At 37.8% G+C, this 13,409-nt stretch overlaps 1 protein-coding gene across 1 annotated transcript in view; it reads right to left on the reverse strand.

Moving 5' to 3' along the window:
* Window positions 1-13,409, reverse strand: part of LOC107295701 (astacin-like metalloendopeptidase) — a 53,946-nt gene that overhangs the window by 17,311 nt on the left and 23,226 nt on the right. Inside the window, exons 2-6 of the mRNA XM_015825026.1 lie at window positions 8,425-8,449; window positions 8,282-8,306; window positions 3,210-3,350; window positions 999-1,116; window positions 450-628 (exon numbers count right to left, since the gene is read on the reverse strand). Coding sequence (XP_015680512.1) covers window positions 450-628; window positions 999-1,116; window positions 3,210-3,350; window positions 8,282-8,306; window positions 8,425-8,449 — 488 coding nt within the window. The remainder of the gene's footprint in view (window positions 1-449; window positions 629-998; window positions 1,117-3,209; window positions 3,351-8,281; window positions 8,307-8,424; window positions 8,450-13,409) is intronic.

Genomic DNA, 13,409 nt, shown 5'->3' on the forward strand with positions numbered 1-13,409 from the left:
ACCCTACAGAGAAAGATTTGTTTTGAAGTCACACTCTGGCTGCTTTGAAAGCTTTGGAATCTCAGAGAAGTCTGAACTTTTCCAGATACTTACTGTAGGCCTAATTAAATCTTCACTGTAAACCAGAGGTCCTCAAACTTGGCCACTTTAAGACTTGTGGACTTCAACTCCCATGGCTGGCTGGGGAATTCTGGGAGTTGAAGTCCACAAGTCTTAAAGTGGCCAAGTTTGAGGACCCCTACTGTAAACCATTCCCTGATTATGGCTAAATTGCCTTGAGTCATCTACTATGTACCTGTACATATGAGTACAGTTGTACAATTCTAAATGGATTTAATGCCTATTACGTCCAGAATGCTTTGATGGACAGACAGTTGTAAGAAATAGAAATGCCAAAGTGACCACTCACTTCAGGCAACAAAATGCTGTTTGAGTGCTAACATGCCTACCTTTGGCAACATATTCCAAGTTAATTTTAACATAATTATCTCGGTCGCTGCGGGTTTGTTCATGTAGAAAACCTAGTGCGTGGTTGAGCTCATGCTGAATCAATCCTTTATATATGCAGCCATTTTTCAACAAGCTGAGTTGCTGTCTGCCTCCAATCTTTCCAAAGTAGGACCAGCATCTGATAATACAGAACAGGAAAGCAGTCATTATGTAAATTATACTCTAAGGAATATAAAATCATTGTCTATAAAAGGACAGGTAAGTCTATGCTGTGTTGTGTTTAAGGCATCAGGTTCGAAATTCAATATCATTGAATTAAAACCCTGCAGTTTTAACAAGCAGGGTTCTGTGGTTAAAAAAAATAGTTCCCCTGTGCTCTAGGAATTGAGTTGATAAATTATTATCCTTGTTAAGAAAGATATTGAGCTTAATCCACATAATATGTGCTCACATCTTATACCACGAATCTTTGCTGTAATGTAGAAATACAACAGCAGAAATAATTCAAGGAATATGTTGTTAATTCTTGAAGGATAAATGTTCCTTACCGATCTCCAGGGACAATGTTTATGTAGTCATATTCTACTGTGTGTTTGATAAACCGGATGCATGTCAAGGTAACAAATTCTTCCATTGCTTTAATTATCACATCTTTGTGCTCCACGGCTGAAACAAAAACATTATAGAAGAGATCAATGAATACACTCATATACAGTACATTATGTTAAGTTCTAAGAAAATCATTTTTGCTGATATGAGAAAACTGCTCGCTTCTGGGGATTACTCTAACAGTAAATACATTTGCTTCTGAAAAATAAAATTTATGCTTGATGAAAGATTGCTTTAATGTTGTTGTTGTTGTTGCTGCTGCTGCTGCTGTTATTTAAATGGCTTCCACTCAAATGACAAGGTTTTTCTTGCCCTTACTTATCCCACGGCTAGGAAATAGTTACAATTTGGCTAAGGGTTCCAATTTCAGGGAAGTTTAGAAAATTGGAAACTAGTATTCCTTTGAGGCCTTTCTGCTGGAATAGGCTAATAGAGGGGGAAGTTACAATACACTTGAAATGTATGTTGATCTCACATCTGCATGAGGTTGTTTGTGTACTTGGAATGATGAAAGTCCATAATTTGAAATAACTCTATCAGAATGATCAGAGAAGTATCTTTGAAAAAGAATATGGGGTGATGATGATGATGATTTTGAGTTAGTATCTCCACCACCAAGTGAATAAGACTCTGGACTAGATATAGAAAGGCCCACAAGACTTAATTCTTTTTAAAGAGTACCCTGAAGGAATTCAGTCTGGAGGAGAAGGAGGGGGAAGGTATCATTTGCATAACCCATGTGAACAATTTAATAACTGTGTTAAGGTTATGTCCATTCTATAGTATTTGTCATGAAAACTTTTTGCAAATAAATCTTAATCTGGTCAGGGTACGAACAACCCAGTATTTTGATATCACTCCAAGCATCCAATAAAGATTGAAATCCCTTGCATATAAATATTTGTCAAGCAATTCTTTTTTTAAGCATTTCAGACCAGGAGATCCTATCAAAATGAGCCTTCTGGTTAAGGATCTGCAATTTGTTTTTAAGCCAAAACAATATTAACCAGTGAATGGTACGCCAGGAGTCACACTGCAAAAGCATTTCAGTGTGTCAGACAAAGGAAGAGATCAGGCATGCTGAAAGCTGAATTTCCTTTAATTGAATTAATTTAATTTAACAGTATTCAAAAGATTTTTTCCCATGTGTTTAATCATTATATCCTTTGGTTGCAATGAAATTATAAACTAAGAACCTTGGTAGTGCAGGAGTTTTATGGTGAACAATTATCATATTTGCCTCCTACAAATCAGTGGTGGGATTCAGCCAGTTCACACCAGTTTGGCAGAACTGGTAGCTAATTTTTTTGTTGCCCAGGCCCAGAAGGGACTTCCATAAGCGTCATCCACACAAAGAACCGGTTATTCACATATTTGAATTCCACCACTGCTACAAATGCATCCAAAGTGGAAGAGTTTTGCAGAGAACTCTTTGAGAAGGACCTGTTGTAGGCATCAAGAATTATTTTATAAGTGATCCAGCCCTCAAGAGCTGTTGCCTTGTAGTTTTAACAGTACTGAGCTAGCTAAACCATTGGTTTGACTCTGTATGAAGGTGGGTTATGTGACAATATTTTATTATTGATTCCAGGACAATCTGAATCCCTTGCAATCTTAGCTATATCATCAAAACCCATTTGGAGATAAAAGAATTCCAGTTGTCTTTAATATCACTTGAACCTAACTTGGACTGTATATAATATACTTTAGTACTACAGCTAATATTATTGATGCTTGCAGTTTTTAGGTAATGATGATGTTACTTAGTTCAGTAGTGAAACATCTGCAAGGAAACAACCAGTCTCACAGAGCACCAAGAACTCCACAGTTCAATCTTGAACTACAGATATTTTCTTCATTTGGAATTATTCTTAGAATGTGAATACAGTTCTACTAATAGAATTTAAATAGGAAAATTAAAAACAATACTATAAAATTCTGCAATTATTGATTGAATAAGAATCCTATCTATTAGCAATGACTCGCATCGTGATCAGGCCTGCTGTGACCTTGGTCAGCAGGAATAGGAAAATAACCTGAATAAATTGTAGAAAGTATCAGTAATAGCTTCTATTTGTTGCTATCTATTGAAAATGGTTCCTTAATTCTTTTTGTATGAAAGGATGCTCATTGGAGAGACTGAGACATACAAAAATCAGGAGAGATATTAACTGGGATCTTGACCAGGCCATCTTCTGATCTGGGCCAGAAACAATTTCCACTACAGCTCATGGCACTTCTCTGTGTTCTTCTTTTATAAACAATATCATCTTGGTGAAATTCAGTTTCCCCTGCAAAGAAAAATGAGAGCAACAACTGAAAAATGTTAACAGCTCCTGTGCAATTATATTATCAGCCCTCGGAGGTAGGCAGAGTCAAGAAACAAGCATGGCAGAGATTCCAAAGATATTCTTTATTATAGTCAGATAGAATAATGAAATCTTGAAAGCCTGAACCAAGTTTTTGTCTCCCCCATGCTGTGCTACAAAAGATCAAGGAGTTATTTTTATTTTATTTTTCTCATGCTTTCCTCTTTCTCAGCACTGAATAACCTTTTCTAGAAGTCCCCTCTTAATGGCTTTTTCAACCCCTAATCTCAAGGTCAAATCTACATTATTTTACACCTCCTCCCCAGTCATAATCCCTGGCCTTTCCCATCTAGGAAAATGGGAATCCATCAGTGGTAATGGATACATAATAATACCTCTTTTCTGACCAACAGATGGGTCTATCAGCTTGCCAGAATCAGCAGATAAGTCCAGAAGTGAAAAGTAGATAGAGCTGGAAAGTGCCTACTCCCCCCTCTTGTCCAGCACTGGCAACTGGAAGATCTAATGTGGCAGGAAACAAAAACTCCCCTTTGTCTTGGGGATCATCACAAGGTGATTCTGAAGGCAGAATTTCAGAGGGAACTGGCAGACAATGTGGGCATCTTTCACCCCTTCTCACAACCTCTCTAATTCAGAGTAGCCCTTCCAATAAATACTATATTCTAAAAATTCCATTCTGTGTTTACAATCTAGAATACATTCCACTTTGCATTCCTCTTCCTCATCTGCCAGAAACATTGGGGGCCAGGTGGGGAGACAGGTACAAAATGCAAGGGACAGGGCAACCCCCCATGAACAAGGAAAGACTTGAATCTTGAGTGAGGATTATAGACAACTATAGGCACAAGGCCACTGAGCTAATTTGATACATAACAAGGACACAGCCAATAAATTTTGAGTCTGGTTTCTTAGGCAAGAAGAATGTAAAAACGTAGAAGGAGGTAATCCAAATCCCCCATCACAATCTCGCTGCAGTCTTGTCTTTGAATTTTTGTTACATTTGTTTACACACCCTTGGCCAAATCTATCTTTTTCTTTAATAAGAGTTGAGCAGCTTGTCTCTCTAGAAAAAGCTGCCCAAGGAACAATGGAGGCTGGAACTCTGGACATCAATATATGGAGATTGTAGCCATAAATTGCTTGGAAGGGAGACATGATAAGAGAGGAGTACAGCAAGATGTTATAGGAAAATTCTGCAAGAGGCAATACTGTAATTCAATCCAATTTTCCTCCTGGTAAGAGATATAACAATGCAAACACTGATCAAGTGTTCCTTTTCTCTGATTGTTCAATAGATTCTGGGTGATGAGAGGAGGATAAATGAATACAAATGTCCAGGAAGTGGAGAAGAGCCTTCCAAAACCTGGGTGTAAATTGAGTGCTGAGGTCTGAGGTTACACAATTGACTCAGCTTCTGTAAAAACATGGCCTAGAAAAAGTTATGCATATTAGTAACTCCTTGCAGGGATTAAAATAAGCCACCTTGGTAAACAAATCTACCACCAAAATAGTGTTATACCCTTATACAGCTGGAAGATTAATAATAATATCCAGAGAGACTGGAATCCATAGTCCAAGCAACTGGACTAATTTGGTGTATTTAGTCATGACAGTCTTAGCCCTGTGACAGATGTGACAGGATGAAGCATAGTCCTTGACATCAGCCCTCGCTCCTGGCCTTGGTGTATGGATCTTGTTCTTGTTGCAAGCAAATCTAATTAACGAATCTATTATCTCCACATTCCTAGCTTTTATGGGTGCCCTTTTAGGCAGTAGTGATGTTAGTTGTATTAGTCTGCTTTAAGAATGTGGTGCTGAGTATTACCAAGAAATATTATATTCAGGCTTGCATGGCAGTGCATCCAACAATTCTAGTGTAACAAAGACAATATAAAAATTAACATAAGAGAAAAATTGTGCCTATCTGAACTAATGTAGAGTGAGAGTATATGTGCCAGTTGCAGGTGTTCCAAAGGAATGTGGGTACTTGTAGGGGGTAAATTGTTCCCTCTGAGAAATATTTCCATAGTTGAAATGCTGCTTTTATGGATAGTGTCTATTGAAAATATCCTAGTTCCTTTCTTCTAGGAAAAGAAACTTGGAACAAAATTTGCAAAGCAAGATAACCTCTCCTACCATTGTTGAAACCTTCAGAGCACCCATGAAAGCACAGTCCAAGGGTAAGTGAAATTCTAAGTAGCAGCTAGAAGGAAAACTGACTCTTTGAGTCCTGGGAGGTAGCTTGCTTTTGAGTGGACCATTTAAAATGTTGTCTTGTTTTCAGAAGCTGAGTTTGGGGCATTCTGCAAAATTAGGGATGACTCATTGATAAAAATGGGCAAAGCCCCCAGACACTGGAGATTTTTTTTTATATGTCTAGATTCTTTTTATGGGTGAATTGATTGCACTTAGCTAAACCCATGTTCCACAGAAGGCCAAAGGGTGGAGGACCAGAGGACCATTGGCCATGGAGAATGGCCAGGGGAGGGCCAGCAGAAGAGGAAAGCTGGTTGTAAATCAGCTGAGGTGGTTGGGTGCAAAGGGGGAGAAGCCAAGGGTCGGTAACTAAACATCCTAGACCCCTTATCCATGTAGCAGACAGCTTGTGTTGACAAAGGTGTTATAGGACATTTTTAATATGACTCTGATATAAGGACAGATCTTCTCTAAAAAATCAGTGTGTCACATAAAACACTTCATATTCACCTAAAATAGCAGAAAATATTCCATCCATTAATCAGTAGAAGACTATGAATCAATTAACCATTCCAAAGTGCATTACTCAAATTTTCCAGATTGAGTGCTAAAAGTTGTCTAATATTAATGGCCCTCTTTCATAGGGATCAAATTGTAAGTTCTTCTCAGGTCCGCTTTAATAAAGATGTTTGCTTTCTGAAGGCTATCCAGTAGATCTGAAATAAGTGGCAGAGAGTAGTGGTTCCCAATTGTCACATGGTTAAGCAGCTTATAATCATGAATAGGCTTCAAAGAAGAATTCTCTTTTAATAAAAAAATTAATGATCCAGATGTGATTGAAGACAAAGGGCAGATGAATCCTTTCTCCAGATTGTCACCCAGAGGGTCTTTTTAAATAGCTAACTCAATAATAATAATAATAATAATAATAATAATAATAATAATAATAATAATAATAATAATAATAATAATAATAATAATAATAATAATAATAATAATAATAATAAAGTTGGAAGGGATCTTGGAGGTCATCTAGTCCAACCCCAGTATATTCAGTGTGTGTGTGTGAGGGGCAAGATAGCTTTTCCCTTTTCTGCAAAAATATCAGCGAAATCTTTGTACTTTTCTTGCAAGGAAAAGAATTCAAGCAGGAGTGCAGGAGTGAGAGAAAGAAAAGAATGGGATGCCTGCAAATGGCACTGCAGATATTTTTGAGATGAAAAATAAAAATAGTCCCTTACTTCCAGAAGCTATTAGGCTTATGATTTTATAGCCAGTTTATGCCCAGCACTATAGAGACATGGAAAGAACCTGTGGTCTGGAGTGGCAAGAATTACTTCGGTCATATTTTTTTTCTTGTAGAGGAGTTTTACATTACAAAATAGGACAAGCTTGAAGCAATTATTTTTGTCAGTTACTGTATTTCAACTAGTAGGATTATCTGATAACCCAAATGCATCATAATGTCATTATGAAATTAGCTGTTGCACCAGAGTTTAAAACAGCTGTATTTTTGTGCTTGAGGGTCTATGAAGAATAATAGCAATAATAACATGCACTTGCCTGCTGTCAGCTGTCTAAGCTCTTTTTAATTGTCTGAAGACTTTCCTGCATAGCTCTTGAGAAGGAGCTTGTGAAATTTTTCGAAATGTGGCTTTGGAGTGATTTGTGCTTTTACTTATGAGGTAACGCACAGTCCTACGGGGCTATACTTTCTAGCCACCATACTGACTTATTTAATTTGAAGAAGGAGGAAGAAAGCTTCCCATGTGACAGGAATTCTATTTCCATATGTCAGATTAAGGAAAGGTGTTATAAACTCAAAGATCTGACAATTTTCCTCTTATCTGGATAAACCAGAAATAATCTGCTATAATTCGGGACATTAGCACAAAATTGAAAACTTAACTATTAGCCAAAATGACAACCTTGATTGGCGAAAAGACATTGTCTAAATTTAATGTTGACTGGAACCTCTTATTGATTATTGTTTACGAAACAGAAAAGATGAAAATGATATGAAATGTAGCCTTGGTAATTAGAAAAAAATAGATTACAGAAAATGTTAGTAATGTTGTAAACATAAAGTAAGATGTTAATTTACTTAGAACTGTTGTAAAAGAAAATCAGAAGTCACTTCTTTATATTAATTTTCTTTCTCCTTTTTTCTACACTTTTGCCTCTTTCTCTTACCTCAGTGACATAATACCTAATACTCTTTGCTCCTCCTATTTTCTCCTGTGAGCTTAGTTGGGCTGAGAGAGAGTCACCCAGCCTAAGCCTTTCATGCATAAGGCATGAGTAGAATTCAGTCTCCTGGTTTATAGCCTAGTGACTTCACCACTAGACCAAACTGGTTCTGTGGAATATGGGTAGTAAAGGCCAAAGTGGTTCCAGTGGTTCCAGTGAGCTGACAGAGTGCATCGTAAAAAAAACACTTAAGACATATCTTCTCCCCTGGTCTCTTCCCTCCCTGATACAGCTGACAAAGTGAGAAAGAACCTGTGGCCTAGAGGTCAACACAGCTGCCTAATGTGCAAGCAGCCCAGATTCGAATCTCAGAAGGGTATGGTTGGCTGATGAGAGCTAAGTAGCTCGAAATAGCTATACCCGTCTCCCTTTAACTCTTTGTTAGCAATCCAAATTTAACATATACAATGATTTATAAAAGAGTTATAAATATAAATCAAACTTACCTGAGTCCTTGCTTTCCAGAATTCCCTGCAAAAGAGAGAATATCTTTTTAATGTGTATAATGTATTACTATGGCAGAGATGCAAAAAGTGAGTTCTTCAAAGCAGAAGTCAAGATAGTTGTCTTCAGCTGATTGAGGACACACCTGGACAGATTTAGTTCTTGTAAGCCTATGGAAAGATAACAATAAGGTGCTCAATAGTGTTAGAAGATTCATCTTTGAATTTTTTTTCCACAGATTTTTGTAAGTTACAAGGAGCTCTGCTTCTTCAGATCTAGTGATTGTATTTGCTCATTGGATTACAATTTTCAGTGAAGACTGCTGGCTTTAATCACTGTATAACAGTTAGATGGCAAGATGTATTTTCTCAGAAAGAAACAAGCTGTGAGAATTCCCAGTAGAATTGGCCAGGGATCATTTTGTGCTACTTTATCTTAAAAAACAAAACAAAACAAAAACAAGGAATGTTGCAATATGAGCAAGACTAACTGTTGGGTAACTAATAATGAGATGTGTGAGTAATCGGTACATAAGTGAGAAGGAAAAAAGTGTTAGGAACATGAGCCCATTCTTCAGCCATGCACCTGGAGCATTGGGCTTTTCTCCTGGGATCTGGCAGTAATCCAGCTTGTAGGTCCACAACCCAAACAAAGTTAGTCATGAGGATGAAAATGTGCAGATTACTGCAAGGACTGCCAGAAAATTCTAGTGCCAGACAAGGAGCTAAAGTGATAATATATAAACACTATATGACAGTGGCCCCCAAACGTTTGGGTACCAGAGATGGCTCTATAGAGGGTATTTTTTCTGCAGACTGGGGGGAGGGGTACGGTTTCATGTGCTGCCTGGATCCCATGTGTGTGGGGATGGGGCTTTGCTTGCTTGCATAGCCTGTTTCCTGGCAGGCCCTGGACTGGTGCCAGTCTGTGGACTGGGTGTTGGAGACCCCTAATATATGACAAATAGCTGCACATATTAGTGCAGTTGCCAAGAGCTAGATATGATAAACGTGAGGGTCTCTTAAGTCAAAGTGCAGTTTCAGAATTAGGTATTCACTTCTTTTAATTTCTCTTGGGCAATAGTTGATGGTTAGAGGAATGAATTTCATTTAGCCTGTTGCAGCAAAAAAAAAAAAAAGACAACTTTGCTAGCTTTACATTTTTGTGTGGTATCTTTAATTTCCCCTAATGTCTAATTTCTAAAATTATCAAGTCTCAAATTTATGCTTTGACTTTAATTTAAAAAGCCAAAGAATGCCACAAAGAACTCAATGTGTGCTTCAGTGATTACAAGAAAAACCCTCAGGTTTTTTTTTTGACCACGTCAAGCTATGGAATATCCTTAGAAAAACTGAAATCGCTGAACATTTCATTGTCCTAATGCAAAATCTATTCTGTACACAGAACCAGAAGACACAGTCTGGATAAAACATGGTGAAATGGATTGGCTCCAGTCTGCAATGGAGTAAGACAAAGTTATATATGTCTATGGAGATTCTCAGTCATCCAAGTCATGGTTGTTCCAAAAGTGCTTTTCCAAAGGGCAATTGGACTTTCTTGTTTTTTTCCCTTGAAAACATTTCAATTCTCATCCAAGCTGAAGCCAGAGCAGAGGAAGCTTCTAGGATGAGAAGTAAAATGTTTTCAAGGAAAAACCAAGAAAGTCCAGTTGCCTTTTGGATAAGTACCTTTAGGACAAAGCTATACACTTTCTCCTTAATTAATCAACCTATAAGTTGAATGTGTACTAGGAAGGCTAGACTGGAAGAAGATGTGCATATTTTTAATTTAGAGAATGATACATCGATAACTTTTGCTAACTAGAAATGCAAATCATCTGAAAACTCTAGTGATGAAAGTCAAAGAGTGCATGAAAAAGGTGTGACTACAACTGAATAAAAAGAAAACCCAACTGATAACAAAAGACATTGAAATAATAGCAATAGCAATAACACTTAGACTTATATTCATAGTGCTTTACAGCCCTCTCTAAGCAGTTTAAAGAGCCAGCATATTGTCCCCAACAATCTGGGTCCTCATTTTACTGACCTCGGAAGGATGGAAGGCTGAGTCATCCTTGAGCTGGTGAAAATCGGACTGCCAAACTGCAGGCAGCTGGCAGTCAGCAGAAGTAGCCCGCAGTACTGCATTCTAACCACTGTGCCACCATGACTCAATAATAGATAGCTTCTACCTTTTCGGTTCAACTTTTACCAGTAAAGGAACACCAAAAAAGAAATATGTTATAAACTAACTCTTGGTAGGGTAGCAATAAAGGCCTTGGGGTGAAAAAATGTTCAGATGCTGTGATTTGTCTATACCTACAAAGTTTAGAATCATGCTGGCAATGCTTTTCCTGCTGGGCCTCTCTGCAGGATGGAAAGACTATTGAAGCTTTTGAATGCTGGTGTTGAAGAAGGATCTTGAGAATACCATGGATAAGAACATTAATAAATAGATCCTTAAACAAATTAAACCAGAATTTTCATTTAAGGAACAAATGGCCATATTTTTTAGCATATTCTATAAAGGCCATTCTGTTTTGAGAAGTCCATAGTGCTGGGTAAAGATGAAGGAAAGAAAGCTAGAAGACAACCAGCAACAAGGTGAATGGATTTAATTACAGCTATGATAAGTGCATCATTCGAAGATTTGAAGGACAATTTTGGGGACACATTCTTTTAGAGAAAATCTACCTATACAGTAGACTATTTGATGATGCATAATTATCCAATTAGTCAATCAATAATTTTATATTTAATTGTTATGATTCCTTTCCTACTGACTACTGTTTAATCAATTATCTAATACTGTTGCATATTGTGGAAAACAGACGATATCACTTTGAGCTGCTTTAGAATCATACTGAGATTGAGTAACAACAGTTACTAATTTGTTCCCTACAAAAAAATGATTTTCAAGTTCCATTTAAATGAATACATTTCTATGTGGAATTTAAAAGAGAGTTAATTGTATTACGGTGTTCTAGCTAGTATATTTCCAATTCTTAAAGTAACAAGAATGACAGGGAGGTTTCTGGTTTTTGTTCACGGCAGTGGCGGATGTTCAGGGTGATTGCTCCCTCCGCCGTCCAGTTTTCTCCCACCAGAGGACCCTGAAAAGGGTTGGAAATCGCCCTGGAGGGGTGACGAGCGTGAAGAGGACTCCCGAGTGATCACAGAAGGGTGGCTGCTCTCCCGTTTGATCCTGGGCAACTCTTTGAACTGACGGGTAAAAGATCAGCCATTAACATGGCCCATCACTAAGCTGTTACCAGCCGAGGCCAAAATTACTAACAAGCACTTTGAAAGCACTGTGGAAGAATTGGGTGAGATCTTACCTTCTTCCTACCCCAAGTATCTTCCTGTAAAAAGCTTAATTGCTTCCCCCTGTGAGGAGAGAAGGAAGTGAATGTTCTCCTCCTACCCTCTAAAATGGCGGCATTTGTTTACCTCCGGGACAAAAAGCCTTGAAAAGAACAGCTAAATAATTGGATTTGCATCTATTTGATATTCAGGGATCCAAAAAGTTCCTACTTTCACTGGGATTTGCTACTCTATCTACTGATAAAAAAGATGACAAAGAACTTAAATTGGATAAAAACCTAGCTTGGGAGAACATCTTCTGGTGAAACTTGGTACAGCAAGTGAATATCCTTGAAAAAAAGACCTGCTCATCTGTCCTTGGTATTATCTAAAAGAGATTAAAAGCTGAGAGAACAGCTGGGCGGTGAAATTGTTTTCTAGGACTGTGGAGGTGAATACTCACTGACTCTCGCTTAATAAATAGCCTTCACTAAAAGCCCATTTATAGCCATATCAGACCAGGACCAGCAACAAATTTCAGCTAATTACAAATTTATACTTGAAAAAATTCTTGAAGCTACTGAGATAATTAAAGCTAGACTGAAAGACAAAGGCGCCAGCTTAAACCTACAAAGTGAAACCCTGATTGCAACCAAAGAATTTACAATTCAAAAAACAATAGAAGCAGAAGAAATTAATACCAAGACAAAGCACTTTAAGGAACAACAAGTACAATGTACTGAAAATCTAGACATCCAAACCCTGATTGCAAATAAAGAATCTACAACCCAAAAAACAACAGAAGCAGAAGAAAGTAATACCAAGATCAAGGGTGCTAAAGATCAACAAGTACAGCCTACTGAAAACCTAGACAACCAAACAACAACCATAAAATTGGACATGACTTTTTACTTAGACCAGAAGAAACCCGAGGAAGAAGACCAGATTGAATTGAAGACAAATATGTTAGAGCAAATATGGGGATCTGGGCTACCAGGGTGACACCTTAACGACCATAAATGGGCCAATTCCTCTGGAAAATTGATAACTAGATGGTCTCCTTTGATTCAAGTAACATGCACAAGAATGAAGGGAGATCTATCCGATGATCTAAAGGCATTGGTTGGAAGCCTGGTTGGCATAAAAAGAAAGCTAGAGTTAGATTTAAAAAATGGGGTCTTTTGATTTATTAGAGAGGATCCTAAAATCTCAACTAATGGGCTAAAGGGAGATTTTGAGATGAAGGGAAATACGATTATTAGATTTAACTATTGTTGGAAAATGATAAAAAATAAGGGATTAATTGGCCGAATATTGAGGATTTAGATGTATAAGGGAAATGAAAATTAACTATTAGGAAATAGCTTTGAATTATTGTTTAGCCCAGATAACATAGACAATGGATTTGAGACAATAAAGGATACTCCATTAGTAAGTGGTGATGTACTAGGATGAGAAATAGAAAATTTCATTTTTTTCATTTTATTCAATTTGTATCCCGCCCTTCTCCCGAAGGACTCAGGGCGGCTCACAACATTTTTTAAAACAAAAACAAACCCACAATCCCCACCAAATAAAACCAATTAAAACCCAAATATTTTAAGTTGTGACATTTAAAATTTTCTAAAAAATGAACCCGATTTAAAATCCACCCTAGGCCAGGCCCGCTTGCTGGAAAAGCCATGTCTTGAGGGCGCGGCGGAAAGTCAGGAGATCCGGAATCACCCGGATCTGGGGGGGTAGTTCGTTCCAGAGGGCGGGGGCACCCACAGAGAAGGCCCTCCCCCTGGGGGTCGCCAGCCGACACTGCTTGGCCGACGGCACC

The sequence above is a fragment of the Protobothrops mucrosquamatus genome, unplaced genomic scaffold, assembly GCF_001527695.2.
Source record: "Protobothrops mucrosquamatus isolate PMUCROS unplaced genomic scaffold, P.Mucros_1.0 scaffold2449, whole genome shotgun sequence".
NCBI lineage: Eukaryota > Metazoa > Chordata > Lepidosauria > Squamata > Viperidae > Protobothrops > Protobothrops mucrosquamatus.